This window comes from Panthera leo, chromosome A1 (assembly GCF_018350215.1).
Source record: "Panthera leo isolate Ple1 chromosome A1, P.leo_Ple1_pat1.1, whole genome shotgun sequence".
NCBI lineage: Eukaryota > Metazoa > Chordata > Mammalia > Carnivora > Felidae > Panthera > Panthera leo.
The window spans coordinates 213422933-213442653 of record NC_056679.1 but is presented as its reverse complement, the minus strand read 5'-3'; the positions used below and the strand labels follow the sequence as shown (position 1 = coordinate 213442653).

The 19721-nt window shown below is 43.9% G+C and overlaps 1 protein-coding gene across 3 annotated transcripts in view; it reads left to right on the top strand.

The window, feature by feature from the left end:
• The window catches only part of LOC122227881 (PDZ domain-containing protein 2-like), a 55873-nt gene extending 36421 nt beyond the window's left edge, over nt 1-19452 (top strand). Inside the window, exons 1-2 of one of the 3 annotated variants that reach the window (XM_042952650.1) lie at nt 6335-6386; nt 18482-19452. In XM_042952650.1, the coding sequence (XP_042808584.1) occupies nt 18843-19322 (480 nt within the window). In that variant the 5' untranslated portion in view covers nt 6335-6386; nt 18482-18842 and the 3' untranslated portion in view covers nt 19323-19452. Of the gene's footprint in view, nt 1-6334; nt 6387-15906; nt 15947-18481 lie in introns of those variants that run through there. The other 2 variants (XM_042952646.1, XM_042952635.1) reach the window with 2 other exon arrangements.
• Nucleotides 19453-19721: the final 269 nt, after the last annotated feature.

Genomic DNA, 19721 nt, shown 5'->3' with positions numbered 1-19721 from the left:
GGAGAACACCCGACTATGACAAGGATACAATGAGGTACTAGATGTGAAAGTGTTGAATAGTCACCCTGCTCTACAAGTAATAGGAGTGGTCAGTATGTAGGTGGGGAAAGCCGAAGTGAATACCTGAAGAAATGGTGTTGTCCTATCCACAGAGCCTGGGGTCACCTGGGCTGAGATTCCTGCTATCCCCATCTGGCTATCGCTCCTTTGTTAACTTACCAACAACAGCTTTGTGCCCAGGGCAAGGGTCCAGAGACCAGTTCACCCCTGCAGGTGAGCCTGGTGTGGGCTGAGTTTGGGCTTAGTCCACCTGGAGCCTGGAGTGAGCTCACCTGTTCTCATTACCTAGCGCTCTGCCTGCCTCAGGTGGGTGAATAGTTTGGGATTTCAGCAGCACCCTAGGAAGAGAATAAAAACCTGGGAGGCCAGGACAGGAGGAGATCAAAGAAGAGGACAGAGAGGAGAAGGATGAGTCAGAGGGTTCAGAAGGAAAAGGAATTGCTCTCTTTTCCAGAGTGTTGGTTATTGTACAAAGAATACGTGTTCTCTGTAGAAAAAATATATAAAGTAAAAGAATATATAAAAAGCTATTCGTTTCACTGGCTAGAATTAAAGCAGTTAATGTTTTAGCTACTTTATGTCTTGATTTACACACACACACACACACACACACACACACACACACACACACCAATGTGTATATAAGTAGGCCTTTAAATGAAAAAAAAAAAAATCACACTCAGTGGTGTGCTGGTAAATGTTTAACAAATGGCTAAGGAAGAGGCTGACCTGATTTGTAACATTTGCCAATTTCCATGGTATAAATGATCCCACCATGGCTGATTTCAAATTACCAACCTGTCAGCCAGCTTGTGAGATTCCAGAAAACCTCAGTCATTTTTTGGGAACCAGCAAGAGCCAACTCCGCACATCACTGACCAAGTTTTGTTTTCTAATGAGCCTTTCTTCATCACAATATAGTGCAAAAGTCTTTATGCCTAAGCTCTGGAAAGTTGTCTTTATCAAATTACTTTTTGAACCAAAATTGTTTTCCTTTTGAAATGTGGAGCTGGATCATGGGCTAATCTGCTGATTGTAAGTGTTGCCTTCTCCTTAGATTTTGCCTGTTCCTCGTGTTCCATGGATCCTTATGTAGTGGGGAGTGGACCCACACTCTGTTAGGTGGCAGGAATAGAAGTGTAGTTGGGAAAAAGTGACAGATTAATGGGATCAAGCAGAAGAGTGTGGTGGCCTGGAATGGATTCCACAGTCCATTGTCCGCAGACGGGTTTGACTTCATAGAGGCAATTTTCTCCTTTGCAGCTCCTAGTCCTTGGTCGAGCTCTGTAGTCGTCACTCAGTCACTCATTCCCCCCGGCTTTTCTGATGGAAATTGCCCTCCCCCCCTCCGGTCTGTCAAAGGAGAATGAGGCTGCAACTGTTTGGCTCCTAATCGGATCCATATTTTCCCGGTTGAATGGGAGCTTTGGGGAATTCCAAGGGGAAGAGGGAGCGGAGGGCGGCACTCACAAAACAGTAGTGTGTGTGTGTGTGTGTGTGTGTGTGTGTGTGTGTGTGTGTGTGTCTCCCGAGTAACGCTTTGGCTTTCCTAAGCTGGTGGGCTATCACATCTGTGGCGAAAGTCGCTAGGTGGAAAAAGTAGTTGTTGCCAAAGATCTCCCACACTGGAGTTTTAATTACCTTAAAAGAAGGCTGGCCTTTGTGAACTTCTGATAACAAACCTGGTTCTCTCTGGCCCAGGAAGTTTGGACAGGGAGTTTCTGAGTAAGACTTCACAGGTGTGGAAAGCAGGGTGTTGGAGGTGGAAGTGGGGGAAGGGCAATCCATTGTCACAGTAAGAAGGAAGGACTTGGCCTTCCCTCTGCTCCTGTAGCCAGTGTGACCAGAGGAAGGCACAAGTCTAGTTTGGGTCTCTGACAAGAAGGCCAAATTCAGATGCCTGGAGTATGAGGCAAAGGACAGGGCCAACATGAATAAGGGGCCTCTCTGTTGGGTAAGCTGCCTGCTCTCGCCAATCCCCTGGGTCACCTTTGACTCCTCCTCCTCTCCATCCCCTTCCCTACCAGTCTACTTACGTGAGGTCTGGACTAGTCAACTCAGCCTCTGAAATAGCTTAAGAAGCTGCCCTGTTCCCACTGCCCTGGTCCAGGCGGTCAGGAGATCACACCTGAGCTATGAGGACAGTCTCCCAACGGGTATCCTTGCTGCCCAGACTCACTCAATCTGTAGAAATCCCATCTGTATCCTTACACACACACACACACACACACACACACACACACACACACACACACACACACTTGTGTTTTTAGTTTATTTTAAGAGAGAGAGAGAGGGAGGGAGGGGCAAAGAGAAAGGGAGACAGAGAATCCCAAGCAGGCTCTGTACCATCAGCACAGAGCCTGATGCAGGTCTCGACCCACAAACTGTGAGATCATGACCTGAGTGGAAACCAAGAGTCGGACACTTAACCTACTGAGCCACCCAGGTGCCCCCGACACACAGAACTTTTTCAGTCAGCAAAAGTACGTTCATAAGGATTTAGAAGTCCAGAAATTTCAAGATGAAAGACCACTCATAGATTTGATTCCCTGAGATGAAAACAATCATTTTAGTGAATATCTTTCAAAGAGATGTTTTCGATCTTAAACACAATTGACATGCAATCAAAACTACTTTGTGGGGGTGCCTGGGTGACTCAGTTCATTGAGTGTCTGACTTTGGTTTAAGTCATGATCTCACGGGTTCGTGAGTTGGAGCCCCACATCCAACTCGCTGCTGTTGGCACAGAGCCCACTTCTGATCCTCTGTCCTCCTCTCTCTCTGCCCCTCCCCTGCTTGCACTCTCTCTCTCTCAAAAATAAATACAACATTAAAAAACAAACTGCCTTGTAACCTACTTCCTCACCTGTGATGGTAAACATTTTCCCATATTGATATTTTTCTAAAATGAAATCACATATCTGGTTATAATATTCCCTTGCTTAAATGATTAAATAAATAAAACCACCACCAGCCAAAACCCGTTGCTGACATGAGGAAAGTCACTGGATTGGGAAGCATGGGATCAGGAGGGAAGGCCAAACATAATCTGCCCCAACCTTCACGTTAATCTCCCACCTCCATTCACCACCCAGTACATGGGCACAGCCTCTACGTCACCCCTTTTGCCTGTTGCATGAGTACACTACCTGCATGTTTGCTCTGAGAATTTCGTATGAATCGGCTTGTATGAATGACTCCCACCTTATGCAAGTCCCACTTTGTGCATTCTTTCATTCCTTAAGATTTATCTTATTTAAACATCTGGCCCTAGGAAAGTTGAGACTCTCTTGAGGGCAAAAACAGAACTTACTCAATTTGTATTTTCAGCAGCTTTTGGTAATGCCTGGCACAGGGTGGTAGACACTCAGTAAATATTTATGGAGTGGACTGGCCTTGATTCGGTATGTCTGTTTTCATCCTCTTGCCAGTTTTGTGTGTTTGTTTTTATTAGTGTCCATGATTAATCCAGATTACATTTTCTTTTCATCCTTCACTATGTTTCAGTCTTGCTGTACTGAAATAAGAGCCCCTGGCTTAGAGCCATCCACTACTTTACTTATGTCTTTGTAGGTAGATTAAAGATGTTGTTCGTTTCTAGTAGCTTTACTGTACCATTGAGAATCCCTAAGAAGCAAGCTCACTTTTTTAGTCAACAGCCCAGAGTCAAGCCTCCAACCCTCTTCTGAAAAGTTGATTTATAGGTTTATGGAAATGTTTGAAACAGGAGAAGGCACCATGGGTAGAAAGTTTCCAGAGTGGGAGCTCCACCCTCAAAGCCAGGGGGTTAGCTCAACACTCACTGGAGGGGAAGGTAGCAATCGCATGAAGGTAGGGAGTGGTATAGTTGATCCAGACTCTTCCCATGGGCTGTTGTGGGATTCTGTACCTTAAAGGTGCTGGAGGGACCCTCACTTCTGCCTCTGCCTGTGCTCCAAAGAAAAATTCATAAGGCCGTTCAAACACCATGTGCTGCCTCTTGGGGTTCTGAGGATGCTTAAATATGGAGGTTTTGTCAGAGGGAGGAATAAACTTATTTTCAACACTTCATCAACAAACATTATACTAGACTATTTTTATTCAAATTATAGAAAAGGGAAAGCTAGGCGCGCCTGGGTGGCGCAGTCGGTTAAGCGTCCGACTTCAGCCAGGTCACGATCTCGCGGTACGTGAGTTCGAGCCCCGCGTCAGGCTCTGGGCTGATGGCTCAGAGCCTGGAGCCTGTTTCCGATTCTGTGTCTCCCTCTCTCTCTGTCCCTCCCCCGTTCATGCTCTGTCTCTCTCTGTCCCAAAAATAAATAAACGTTGAAAAAAAAAAAAAAATTAAAAAAAAAAAAAAAGAAAAAGAAAAGGGAAAGCTAGTTCAATTCTTCTCCTACTATGAGAAAGAAGAATGACCAAATTTCTGCCCTCTGGGATAGAAACAGAGGCAGGTAGATCCACATTTCCTGCTGCGAATCTCAGAAGTTCAAATTTGCATGTCTGTCTTTGACTTTCCCTTTAAAAGGAAGCCCCAAGCATAGAACCACATCTATAGCAGGTTGTTTTCTGGATGCAGGAACTAGAAATCCAACCCAAACAGTCATCCACAGAAAGGATATTTGGTGGTTCTACAAGGTTCACAATGTCATCACTTCATTTCATCTCAACTTCATTTTCCTTCTCAATGTACCATCCTCAACATTAAGCTTCATCTTAGGCTGGTATCAAGATGGCAGCATAAATTGTGGACATTCAACTGAGCCCTGATGACATCTAGAGGAAGAAGAAGGACTATTGCTTCTTGGCACTTACTCTTAAGGTTTTCCAGAAGGCCCCTTTCAAGGCTTTACCTCCTCACTCATTGACCAATGTTGGGTCACCTCTCCATTCTTTTTTTTTTAGATTTTTTTTTAATGTTTATTTATTTCTGAGACAGAGAGAGACAGAGCATGAGTGGGGGAGGGGCAGAGAGAGAGGGAGACACAGAATCAGAAGCAGGCTCCACACTCTGAGCTGTCAGCACAGAGCCTGACACGGGGCTCAAACTCACAGACCACGAGATCATGACCTGAGCCAAAGTTGGACACTCAACTGACTGAGTCACCCAGGCGCCCCATCACCTGTCCATTCTTGAAACTGCTGCTGGCAAGAGGAAGGATGTTACCATCGATCAGCCCATTTTTAGAGCTGAGATACCTACTGCTCAGAAAAGGATGGATGAATCTCTGAACAAAAGTCAGAATTCTGTTAGGGGGTAAAAAAAGAGGGAACAGGTGCTGTGTAGACAGTCAGCTGTCTCCTCTACAACTCAAAATAAGCCATAGAGTTCGTTGTATATTCTAGTGATTTTCAAACAGTTTTTAGCTACTTTGTTCAAATAAAGTTTTACCCAGAAAAATAAATACAACTGATAAAACCAGAGCAGCTGTGACTGTAAACCCCAGGAGGTTATGGTTCCTGGATGATACTTTGACAATCACCGGGAGGGTACTTCTAGTGTTCACATCAAACAGTTTTCTATTCCTTGTCTCCTTTCATCCTTGTGACATAGTTGTACTGTGTGGAACTAGAGGTCATCTGGCGAGAGAGGACCAGCAAGCAGGGACATTCAAGAAAGGGAACTGGGCTGGGTGTAGCAGATTTGGGCACATGAGACCCAAGGCTGAGATATGATCCCAGGGCTAACTCGTTCACTCTCTGCCTGCATGGTGTGAGGGGCCCTGGCCCATGGGTGATATTTGCATCCAGGGGGAAGTGAAAGGCTTATTGACACAAGGACACAGGTGCCAGGTAGGATTACTTCACAAAGGGCAGACAAGACATGCAGGTCAAAGGCTCTAAGAGCTTCATTTTGAGATGGGGTCAATGTAGGGTTGCCACCTAAAATATACAACACTTAGTTAAATTTGAATATCAGGTAAACAATAAAATTTCAGAATAATATGTCCCAAATATTGCATGGCACATATACTAAAACATTCTACAATATTTGAGATATACTAAAACATTACTCGTTGTTTATCTGTAACTCATATTTAACTGGACACTATATATTCTTATTTGCTAAATCGAATACCCCTACATGGGTAGGAAATGAGGGGTCTCCTGAAACATTAGGATGTTAGAGCTGACTTTATTCCCATGGTCTCCATTCTGAGTCATGGAGTAGCCAACACCTCTCATTCAACCCAACCAACAGTTTCATCAGAAAAGCTCTGTTAGGTCAGAGTTACTTGAAACACTTGTTATAAATGTAGATATCTGAATGCCACAATGGCTTCCAGGGATTCTGAGGCTCATCCCAGCTTGGGAAGACTGCTTCAGCTTTTCAGTTCTTGAGGGTGAGGATGTCACTTTATTTATTGCATTCAATAAATATTTGTTGAATGAAGGAGGGAGTGAATGAATGATTCCTGCCCGAGGAATCCAGGAACCCCAGAAGCACAGGCATCTTCCTTTCCATTTCTTTTCTGGTCATGAGACTCGTGGGAAAGGCTTGGGTGGAAGGTGGAATGGAGAGTCTTGGAGCACAGTGGGAAAGGAAGGTAATGACAAGACAGGGCAGGAGAGAATAGAGCTACAACGGGGCCCCACCAGGCAGGGGGCAAGAGTACCTCCTGGGGAGGTAGGCCAAGTTTATAATCACTTCCTCAGGCAAAGGGACTTGCGATTTCATGTTGAGAACAGGTCTTCAGTTATTTTTACAGAATTCCTTTAGAGTTGGCCTGGCACATGCTCAGCTTCACAGGGAGAATGATCCTGAACCTGGAGTCATCTGACCAGGGTGCTTAAAGCCTGTTGGAAATGCTTCAGCAGAACTTGGTGGGTGGCAGGTAATGGCCATTTTGCTAATCTTGGTAATTTCCCAGGTCAACAGGGTGCCTGGGAGCATCTATTGTCCACCGTGCCTACTCTGGAGGCCTAGCTGTGTAAAGACTAGATTCTTGTCCTAAAACTTTAAATCCATAATGGACCCAACTATCTACTTTCCCCCCCATTTAGACACACCCTGGTGCCTCCATTTTCTCTAATACAGAGAATTATAAAAGTGTTTTTTAAAAAATTCCAATTTCCTATTTTCCTGGCAAGCGGCTTTGCCTTAATGGGCGAGAACCTGCTTCCAAGCCGAAATGAGTGTTTGCCGAGCGACGTCATGGATGCCTAGTGCTCTGCCTCTCAACTGAATCGCAGGTCCCCTCTCAATCTGTTCCCCCATCTGTGTAGCCAGGATGCTGCCACAGGGCCATGGGGCTCTGGGAAATGGTAGAGCTCTCTGGAATTTCAGCAGCATAAGGCTACTCAGCAAGGCTCCAGGTCAAGAGTGGTAAGGAGAACATCGACTCCCCTGGCTTTTCCTTTGTGACTTTAGTCCTGGCCCTCCTGTCCTCACTTCCTGTCCTCACCTCCTGTCCTCACCTCCTGAAAGCTCACACACACCATTCCGAGCAGATCAGAGCCATGCTGCAGGGTGGCCGCTTCGTGACCACTCTTTGGTCTCCTATAGTTTTGTTAAATCTGTCAGGTGTCATAGGTACTCAGGGGGCAGTAGCGAGACCCCTTCCCCACAACTCTGAACTTAGAAACCAGACAGATTTCTATGTGGAGCACGAAACCAGGACATAGATCATACACAGTTGAATAGCCAGCCTCTGGAACACCCAAGTGAAGAAATTTTCTGTAAAAACATAGAATTCAAACCTTGAATCATAGTGATCTTGGAGAAGATGGGCCCAAATGTGATTATGACCATAATTCAGAGAACAGAAATCAACACTACTGATGTTATGGTATGCAGTTTGAAGAAAGGGGTATGAATAGAGGGGGGTAGTGAATGTAGAGAACAGAAAAGAAAGCCTCCAGGAGCTAGATGTTAGGAATACCTTTTCAAGTGTTGTCTAGTGTTAGGGAGTCTTAGCTAAGTGAACAGTTTTCTTTTGCAGAGCCCAGGTTAGAGTGGGAGAGTGAGTGGAGAGGGCTTCAGCTAGGGGAGCCTCCTGTGCTCACCTGGTTCTCCTTGTTCTGAAGCTTGCATTCCTTTGCATCCTGTCTGTAGGGAAAGCCGGCAGTGAGCGGGTCGATGCCAACATCCTGCTCACTTAATAATTGTATTTCCAATTGAAAATTAATGAATGAGCTTTCTTGCTGGTAACTGTATATTTACACTTGACAGGCAGATACTCTGTCAATGTGCAGACGGAAGTCAGGTTTCTGAACCTGGGAGCCTGAAGACATGAGTGAGGGAATTTGACCAAGATTGGGGTCACCTTGTCGCATCTCCCTGGCCTACGAGTGGCCTTCCCCAGCCACATCTTTTGCCTGTGTGCATGTTCCTGCACATTAACACAGACACAGCGACAGCAGGATCTTAAGAGACAACGCGTCCAACCTCCTCATTTCTCCTGATCTCTCCATTGGAATGAAACCTCCACTGGATGATTTTCAAGCTAGTTCCTCTAAGTTTCTGCCATCTCTTCTCTTCTTCTCACTCTACTTCATTTCTCTCTCACCCCTTTTAACAGCCAAGATGGCACATGGGGTCCATATAGAATATCGGGCACTGGTATGTCACAGTGCTTCAGTCTTTCCTTCTTAATTCTGATCTCCTGCCTGGAAGAGGGCAAATGAGGATTCTTCTTTCTCTCACTCCCATGACTTTGACTTGCTTCTCATCACCATTGTCCTGAGTTTTTTCCCTCAGCGAAGCCTGGGAAAAGGGGATGCTCAGAGATGCAAACGGGCTGAACCTCTGTGCTCCATGATCTTTGGGCTTCCTCTGAGGATACTCTCTCTGCACCAGGCACTCCAGCCCTGATTCCAGCATGCAGTCTGGGAGGGAGAGAGCAGAGGCTGGTCTCTACACAGTTTAGGCCCTTGCCAAATTGGATAGTCTGTGGTGCCTCACTGGAAACACCGGATTTCCTATTGTACCCCACCCCCGAGGCAAGTTGCTTCCCCCTTTTTGAAACCTTGTTTTTTTTTCTGCTGTTCCAAAGAGCTTTTATTCAGTAGGGTATATTTCTTCTTGTCTTCTGGAAGAGCTCAACTGTGGTTATAAGCCACGAATGTAAAACCACCCAAGGGCCCCCCTTCCTCCCTTTGTCTTGGCAGATATTCAAAATCTGATAAAGCAATTTGGCCCATCTCTTGTGCAGTTTAAAACTTCCATGTGTTGTGTATATGCTTCTAAATGAGGCTAGTGACTCCCTCTTTGGCTTGCTAACTCAGCTCCAAAGTCTAGGAAAATGCTAGAACCAGAAAGAAACTTAGTAGAACCATCTCATTTGGCAAATAAGGAAACTGAGGCTCAAAGATGCTAAATGACTTGCCTGGGGACCTATAGCTATACCTATGGCAGAGTATATTACTGGCTATTAAAAATATTCAATGACGAAGTCAGATCCTGTACAGTTACATGCTAAGAATTTAAATATATATAGTAAGTAGATTATTTACCCAAAAGTCTAAACACTAGACGCAGCTAAATAGTGCAATTGTTCTGAAAGAAACAACTATAAAGTCTCCATTAAAAAAATAATAACTCAAGTGGGGCAAAATGGGAGTGAGAGATACAGGCTTCCAGTTACAGGATGAATAAGTGACAAGAGTACATACATAGGGAAGATACAGCATAGGGAAAATAGTAATATTGTAATGGGGTTGGGTGACAGATGGTGTCACATTTGCAGTGAGCACAGCGTAATGTATAGAGATGCTGAATCACTGTGTTGTACACCTGAAATGAATGTGACATCATGTGTCAACTATACTAAAAAATTTTTTTTGGACCTTCAGTAAAATTGAAGAAGAACTTATAATGCATGCTCTATGTTGATGGCGTGGTCTATAGGGTTATGGAGGACAGATTGGTGGCATCATGGGTACCCGGTCCATACAAAGTGGACACAATGATCACATTAAAATGGACAACCACAGTGACTCATGATTATCTTGCTGCTAATACAAAAGTTGTTACTGTCTCAGTCTATTATCCACTTGTTAGATAGCCCCTATTTCAAAACATTGAATTGCCATTTCACAGATACGTATGTAACCTCAGAAATACCCTCTTTTCCCAACCATCATGGTCTTTTAGAATCAAGATACCTAAACTCCGGAAATAGTAATCCAGAACTGGCCAAATTTTGACGTTCTGAGTAAACAGTCATAAACTTCAGATGCACAAACTTGTTTCAGTCTTTGAAGCCACAGCAAATATATTTTAGAAGTAACAGAAATAATTTATAGTATTCATTTTGTTTTTCTAGTCCCCAAGTGTTTTCTTGCACTTATCATGATGGAAAACATGCATGATATTTTGTGAATTTCTTCAATTTCTAATCATTCCTGTCTTTTGTTATTTGGGCAAATAGTCCATGTTTCAGGACATGCAATATCTTTAAGTATTAGCTTCTCAGAATAGCTGTCGGGTCATTCTTTTTCCTTTCATTTAGTTTTCCTTTTTTTCCTACTCTTCAAGAGTTAAGAGACCCAGAAGCCAAAGGATCTTCATCTTGTCTTGATGTCTGTTTCTGTCATCTTTCAAACTGAAGATTGGATGTGGAAATCCCTGAGGTCCCCTCTAAGTCCTCATCTTCTATAATTTATATGGGAACACCTCTCTCATCCCCTAAGGCCCCAGCATAGACCTTTAAAGCCTCACTTTCCAGAATCCATCATGTGCCCACAAATGTACCACTTCATGGCCCTTCACATACTTTATTTAATGATCTGTTTGTCCAGTGGACCACAGCCTCCACAGGGCTGTTCATCATTTCTTCCCTAGGCTAGCATAGTGCCTGGCACAATTAATTCTTATTGCATGAAATAAACGCTGGACCAAATTCTTCTGTCTCATATGCACAGCCACTCAGCTCGTCTAGAGGTGGCCATGTAGTTAAAAATTAGCCAGTACCTTGTTCTTACAAAATATAAGCCATCCTAAAGGAATCACAAGGATTTGTATTTGCAGTGTTTCTCAATCAGTTGTGGGTTTGTCTGCAACACCTGGGGCTGCACAATGGTACTAGTAAATGATGGGATGAATTCATGTATGTTTTAGCTCTTTAAGGGCAAAATATGCCCTGTTGCTGCTGCTGCTGCTGCTGCTGCTGCTGCTGCTGTTCTTGTTGTTGTTGTTGTTGTTTTGGTGACCCAAATAAAGGTGGAAACTTAATAATAGCTGCTAATTGACAAAGTAGCAGGGCTAAAGTTGAAACATGCAGGGTTATATTCTCAATCTTGAATCTGAGGGTAAAGAGTGAATTAAAGCAATATATTCATTAGGGGATTTTGTTCACCTATAACAGATTTTCTAATTAACGAGGCTTAAACAAGGTAGGAGCCCGTTTTTCTCTCATGTAATAAGAAGTCTGGAGGTAGAATGTTGATGGTTGGTACAGATGCTCATAGATGTCAGGCCTTTGCCTTATGGTTGGTCACAAGATGGCTGCTAAAGCTCCAGCCATCACATATGCATTTTCAGCAAGAAAAAAGACAAAAAGTGCCCATGAAAAAAAAAAAAAAAAAAACAAAACCTTTCTGGGGGTGCCTGGCTGATTTAGTCAGAAGAGCATGCAACTCTTGATCTTGGGGTAATAGTTTGAGCCCTACATTGGGTATAGAGATTACATAAATGAACAAACAAACAAACTTAAAAAAAAAACCTTTCTGGTAACCCCACCGAACTATTTCATAGGCCAGGACTGTATGTTATGGCCACCTCTCTCTGAAGGGGCACTAAGAAACAGGTTTTTTGATTGGGTACTTGCCCCTAAACACAGATGGATTTTTGTAAGAAAGAGGAGAGAATGAATATTATGTAAGCAACAAGCCAGTTTCTTTTGGTTACTCAGACATAATCTTCTTTCCATGCATGGTTTCCCCATTCCCAGTGGAGGTGTCACCTAAGCCTGATCCATTTAGTCTATCAAGATTAGAGCCCTGGATCTCTGGGTGATGTGTGGTCCCTCCCATCACTTCTGGATATAATTCCTTGTGACCAAACCCTGATACAACTCACATGCAATGCTGGAAAAGGTATAGAATAACTACAATAAAAACTTCCATTTATGAGAGGAGACATGGAAAACAGCAGTCACTGTCCATATGACCTAATCCTCATGAGCAAAACTAGCAAGGGTATAAACCCTCCCTCTTGTGACAGGAACTCCTGTTCATTGCCTCCATGGCCCTGGCCTCTCTTTGGAAGGTTATTCCTCATTCGTTGTCTTCCGTGGCCACTTCTGTGGTGGGTTTGGAAGGACACCCTTTCTGGGGGCTGTACACATTGCCTACTTCTTGTAGATGTGAGTTGCTCAGGGAAGGGAGAGCAAGAGTTATGAGATTGCTGTGGGGATTGAGCCATCCCAGGCTGTTACAAACCAGGGTTGGGGTTTTGGCAGTACGATTCCCCCACAACTTAGTAGGCTCTTGGTCAATTCCTGATGATTTGTTTTCTTTCATTTCTAGCATATGAGTTCTGTCCATCGCCCTAAATTTTAACTTAACATATACTACTTAATGTGTACTGCTGGAACAGTTGAAACAGTGGCTTCCAGTGAGTAATCACACCTTTCTCAAGACTTACAATCTCTGTCTGGTAGGGTACCACCCACCCCCTTCTGATCAAGCAGGTTTTCTCAGCACTACAAGGGTCCAGCATCTGAGCCTCTCTGGCAATGTAGAGTACGGGCTCAATGTCAAGAGTATGTTCCTTGGCAAAGTGACATTTCCTCCCATCTCACTTGCTGGCTGAGTTGAGGAGCTCTAGACTTTGCTGAGAGTGTCAAATCATCTACCCATATTCTAAAAGTTTCCTACCATCTTTAACACCATAGCCTCAGTCAACACACCAGTGACTTTCCAAGGTACAGCAGGTGGCACTTTAACCAAATGTTTTACATTAAATGGCTAGGGTCACTTTTCCAGTCTGTAAATATCCGGGTCCTTGGCATCTGCCCCCCTCCCTCCCTTTGTCATCCAATTCTATGTTTTAGATTCTTTTACTTCTAGTTCCTACACTTCTGGGTATCACAGTGTGTTATTTTGGGGGGAGTTAATTCAGCTCATTAGTTGGATTTTGAAAAATCCAAATAACAATGATTAAATAACATGGGGATTTATTTTTTTCATTTCTGTTATTCTCTTAAAGAATACTTAAAGAATCTCTTAAAGAAACACCATGTAACAATTTCTCCATACCTCCAAGAGAAGCTGGGATTTAGTTGAATATATCATGCCCACAAAGAAAAGGACGAGAGAATAGATATTAGGTAGAAAGCCACCCGCTTCTGACACAAGGTACCTATTTATGTGTTATATGAGGCCCATTGGCGGCAGGCATTACAGGGCAGAGTGCTAGCCTACATGACCAAATCCAGTGGATCTGGTTTCTAGTCCTGATTAGCCTCTCTGGTCCTTAATTAGCCTCTCTGATTTTGTCATTTATCTGAGTCTCTAAAAAGGAGATACTAACAATATATTCCTACAGTATTGTTTTCCAAATAAGTAAGGTAATCCATGGAAAGTGCTCATTTAGAAGAACGTCTGAGTGTGGTTATGCTCAGAAAACATTAGCCATTAGCCAGTGTGGGTAAAATGGTGTCACCGCCCTTGTTTTACGGAGAATGAGACAATGGGGAAGGCTCCAGCTCACTGGGGCCAATTCCCCCTTACTCCCTCTTTTGGAGCCACATCTACCCCCACACGTATCCCCAGGGAGCCCAGCAGGCTCTCACATCAGGGTCTTTGCACTTGCTGTCTCCTTAGCAGAGAACAGCCCTTGGCAGGTGATACTCTCTCACTCAATCCCTCACTTTATTTGGGTCTCTTCTCAGAGGGCCTTTCTTAATCTGCTCATACGTCCATCACTCAGTAAGCTCTGATTCTCTTCATAATATCAATCCCCATCTGACATTATAGTATTTTATGTTTACTAATTTGCCACCATCACAATACAGGCTTCATGGGGCTTTATAGGAATGTTGTCTGTTTTGTTTAGGGCCCTGCATGGCATAGGCACTCAATGAACATCTGTTGAATGAACAGTAAATATTTAATCAACATTGGTTCACTTTTAAAATGTGAGCTTTTCCCAAAAGTAAAAAGAGGAATCCAGTCCAGAAGAAAAGAAGACTAAGGAACTTGGAACTTAGCAGATTCCAGAATAGGAAGACATCAAGAATTCAGGACAATTGCAAGAGGGAGTGAGTAAAGACAGCCCAGTATGAATCTTTGAAGCAAGGTCTGGGTAAAACTGAGGACCCTTTTCTGCATCCTGCCAGTTTCAGGATTTAGCTTATGGATTTCAGGTGACTCTGGGCTGAGACTTTAGGCAGATGATTGGTTTCATATAGTTTGGTGTTGACCCATCTTTTTCATTATTGTCCCCCTCTCCCCATCCTAGAGAAAAAAAATTATAACTCAAAATATTAAACACTAAGGAGTAAATTCTGCCGGATAGCTTTGAGCTTTGCAGGCAGGTACTAACCATTATAATATCTAAGATTTGTTGGCCCCCTCAACCCCGCACTACTTTTCACCCCCTTGTGGGGGCAGTTATTGCCCTGCTGTGCATGCATGATGTTGCTGAAAGAGGATCTTAGAAAGTTGGTAGATTCTAGAATTTTCTTTAAGCGTTTGTTTATTTTTATTTATTTTTTTTTTAAATTTTTTTTTCAACATTTTTTATTTATTTTTGGGACAGAGAGAGACAGAGCATGAACGGGGGAGGGGCAGAGAGAGAGGGAGACACAGAATCGGAAACAGGCTCCAGGCTCCGAGCCATCAGCCCAGAGCCTGACGCGGGGCTCGAACTCACGGACCGCGAGATCGTGACCTGGCTGAAGTCGGACGCTTAACCGACTGCGCCACCCAGGCGCCCCCGTTTGTTTATTTTTGAGAGACAGAGACAGAGTGGGGGGGGTGGGGAGGGCAGAGAGAAAGGGAGACAGAATCTGAAGCAGGTTCCAGCTGTCAGCACGGAGCCTGATGCGAGGCTTGAACTCACAAACTGTGAGATCATGACCTGAGCCAAAGTTGGACGCTTAACCAACTGCGCCACCCAGGCGCCCCAAAGTTGGTAGATTCTAAACACAGTATCAAAATCTGTTAAGAAGCATTCATTTTGAATTTTGAATGCTAAGGCTGTCAGCTTCAGGCTAGTCAAAATTAATTTAAATTATCATGGCTGTTTACTTTGAGATGGACTCTAATTAGAGAATTATATATGATAGAAAAAAAGTGAACTGGAACATGCAGTGGGCCTTCATGTCCACAGATTCTGCTCGCTGCTGAAATTGATCTTCGAGATGAGAAGCATTAAGACCTCTAGACAGATCCACCTCTGAGGGAGGTTGGTATTTGTAACTATTTGCAGGTTTCTGTTGTTCTGTATCTTCTCTGGGTCAATGTTTTGTTCCCGGGAATGTTTCATTGGATGTTGTGAAAGAACTACTCATTTCAAGTATTGCAAATTTGTATATCTTTTCTTATGCCCTGAGTCAATCCCAAATCATTGTAGTAGATTGGAATGCTCCTATTCCCCTTATTTATAGAAAATTCCATGAAAAGGAATTGATAGAATAGGGGGCTAGAAGGATTACTGGGAAATTCCCAATTATAGGTATGGAGTCAAAAACTTGTTCATATCCCATGAACACCAAAATAAGACTAAATATCCCCAAATAATTTTTCCTTTTATGAAAGCTCCTTCCCTGCCCCCACAACATTGACAGTCAGAGGGTGGGCTCCCAGCAGCCAGGATGATATCTCTTGACCCTAACCCCTTGCCCTTCACTGATAGACTACAGAGGGATACCTGCTCCATGTTGAACCAATCAGCTTTGCTCACCTCCAATGTATCAACAACTTTTGAGTTGCCAAGTGCAGGAAACAACTCAAGGTAAAGTTTATTTTCATTTAAAGGGGTTTGTTTAGTTTAGTTTTGCTTGACCTTTCCTTTTTTTTTTTTTTTTTTAAGTAGTTAAATTGTTAAAATGTAATTTATTGTAAGGATTGATATAGTCATTTGGATTGAAGAGGAAGGTAGCAATGCAGCTGTGTCCAGTATGTCTGAAACTAAGACCAGGAGTGCTGTGGGGAAACCAGAGTATTCTCTCACTGGTCTTACACCTCTGCCTTCTCCTGATCCATTTTATTTTATTTCTTGGTAGGATGGCTTTCTTTGCTACTTTGCTACTTTGTTCACAGCAGGTAGAACATTGCCATCCAGGGCCCCTAGTTAAAAAGTTAGAGTTACCTTCACACACTTAAGACTGGACTTTCTCTCTCTCTCTCTCTCTCTCTCTCTCTCTCTCTCTCTCTCAGTCCCAGTGTTCAGTTCTCAGGGGAAAACACTGGTCCAGCTTGCATGAGATCCCCAGTTCTGGACCCATCACCAGGGGCTGGGAGCTCATATTACATGAACATGGCTACCAGGATTGTACCTTTGCCAATTCTGTTACAAGGCTTGTCCTAGACTTATTACACACTGGTTTCCACGTATTTAGGCATCTCTCCTCTGGACTATGAATTCCTTCAGGGCAAAGAATTTGCCTTATTGATGGTATATATTCCCGGTGCCAAGTTCAAGGCCTGATTCTTACTGAATGAATACAAGTTGACAGCAGGAAAAAAAAAGGTCCTCTAGGCTTTTCTTCAATCAGACTTATTTAAAGAGCATCTTGCCCAAGATATTTACTCTGTTTTCATATGTATGGGACCACTTGAACTGTGACTAAGTCCCTGAATCATTGACCATTAAAACTGTAATTTAAAAGATATTTTAAAAATTGTTTTAAATGGTTGAGAGTCTACACGGTAACAGGCACTGTGCTGGGGGAGGGAGGACACTGATGAATGAGACACTGTCACTGTGTTTGAGGACCTCTCTGTTGAGTTTGACAGACCTTGGAGATCACTTAGCTTAACTTTCTCATTTTACAGATGAGGAAATGGAGACTCATAACGATTGCTAGGCCTGATGGAAAATGTTTTGATTTATTCATAAGATTTTAATATGTCTGTGTGGAGTCACTTTGCAGTGAGAGGTGTTACTTATTTTGGCCAAAGGGAACATTCCGTTTTTGTACATTTATGGATTATCTTTTCTTTGATCTTGTGTTTCTTTTTTAATAGGCATGTGATTATGTAGATGATATTTGCTAAGCTTTTGATTTATTTGGAACCAATTAATAGCTGGCACTCAAGTTCTTTGGGAGCTCAAACCTTGCTATATTGGAAATTTCTTTATGGTTACTGAGTAATAAGGTCATGTATTATTGACATGGCTTCTGACACTTCTCCCATTTATTATTATTCCTTGTTAAATCACTTCCTGAGAAGGCTAGAAAATGTTTTCCATCTTAGATGGCATAGTTTATATTGACTTTCTCTGGATGAAAGTGAAATTCAGAGAAGAGAGTGAAAAGGATCATTTTTCTGCATTTACAAAGGATGGAGGTGAAAGTTTTCTTTGGGGGAGAAGGAGAATTGGCAGTGGACTTCAATTAGCTTTTCGTTGTGGGAACATACTGTGTGCCAGGCCCTGTGCAGAATTTGGTGGGGGCAGGATAGCTGCCAGCTCTCGCAGGGGAGACATGCCTACTGCCGCTGGCTATGGGGGCTTTGGGGGAAGATGCATCATTGCTCTAAGCTGTGTGTTTAAGGGCAAGCCAAGGAGAGGCCAAGTCTCAGAAGCATGGAGAAATATTTCTCTGTAGGAGATAGCTTTGGGTTTGGCCTAAGAGTAGGTCAGTTCCAATAGTTTACCAAAGGAAGGGGAGCAGCTAAGAGCTGTAGGATGATTAGGGACATGGATCCCTGTGAGGCTACATGAGGAAGATGGAATGAGGCCCAGGCTTAGGAAGGGCATTGTCCTAAGACCAAGCCTGAATCTCTCTGTGCTGTTGATTGGCCCTTTCTCTTCTTGGCATCATTGTCAGTCCTGGAATGGAGAGCCTTCCTGGATATGCAGCTGGGCTGATCAAGGCAAATGGACATAGACTTTAACATCCTAAGAATGTAAGCTCTTAAATATATCCAGAACCCCTCCAACAGCCTTCCAGAAAATCTTGTCACATAGCTTCCTTGTTGGATATTAGTTTGATGGGGGCTGTACTGGAAAAAGTCATCTTATTTCCCTGATGATCAGGAAAACTTCCTGGAGAAGGTCAGTGTTCCAGAAGTTTCTGTCTGGGGGAAGGGTGTGTGTGTGTGTGTGTGTGTGTGTGTGTGTGTGTGTATCTGTGTGTCTATCTCTCTATCAGTCTGTCTGTATATATATACATGGTGGAAGGATCTTAGCTGGGGAATGAGGAGAGGATTAGGTTCCTGCCTGAAAAAGCAAACATGGTTCTTTCGTAATACAGGAGGTCATGTGTTCTGTCTCAGAGGGCTCATTGTTGTGACTGAAATTTTTTGTTTTTTCCTCTTCCAGGCATAAATGAGTCCAGGTGAGGTCATGCTGTGGCTGCTGGAAGAATACCCCATTTCCACGTTATCTGCATGGGCTCTGCTGTGAAAGGAACCAAACAAGAACTTGTTAGACGCTTCCTTCTCTCGGTGAGCACTCCAGGCACAGCAATTGTTCCACTGTTATTCTAATTGTGTCCTGTCCTCCTCTTGCCAAAGCCAACAGCCCAGTCTCAAGTAGGCATCCTTTAGGCTCATCTGCCACCTTGAATATGAACACAGGCCAAGCTGATGACAGCCAGGGTTCCCAAGGGACATGGGGCCCTGCCCGGTCCAGTCCCCAGAAGCAGGTCTTCTCATGATGTTGGTGTCTGGGAGTGAGCACCATGCCCATCACCCAGGACAATGCCATGCTGCACCTGCCCCTCCTCTACCAGTGGCTGCAGAACAGCGTGAGGGAGGGCGGGGATGGCCCAGAGCAGCGGCTCTGCCAGGCAGCCATCCAGAAGCTGCAGGAGTACATCCAACTGAACTTTACTGTGGATGAGAGTGTGGTCCCACCTGACCACAGCCCCCCAGGGATGGAGATCTGTACTGTGTACCTCACCAAGGAGCTGGGGGACACAGAGACTGTGGGCCTCAGTTTTGGGAACATCCCTGTTTTCGGGGACTATGGAGAAAAGCGCAGAGGGGGCAAGAAGAGGAAAACCCACCAGGGCCCTGTACTGGACGTTGGCTGCATCTGGGTGACAGAGCTGAGGAAGAACAGCCCGGCAGGGAAGAGTGGGAAGGTCCGACTGCGGGATGAGATCCTCTCCCTGAATGGGCAGCTGATGGTCGGAGTTGATGTCAGTGGGGCCAGGTGAGTGGGGGAGTGCTGGTTGGCACAGGGGCTGGACGGGGGACCCCTGTGGCTCATGTATGTCTGGTGCTCCAACCTGCACTGCAACGGGTTTGAGTCCTACTCTGGTAAGCCAATGGCATTTATCTTAGAAAGGGAAAATACACTAAATTGAAGTACTGTGGTATTTATATGTTTCTTTTATGCTTCATTCTGTCTTAGAGGACTTAGAGTATTTCCTTTTTTCCTGAAACCTAGGAATACTACATGACACAAGAGTATGAGAAATGTCACATTGAGTTAGATCGTCTCCTCCACTCAACCAACATCTCCCCTCCAGTTGGAGCATTAAAGGTTGGGTCCTGGATGTATTTCCATCTGCCTGTCTCATATCACCTTAGTCACAAACAAACAGTCCAGAATC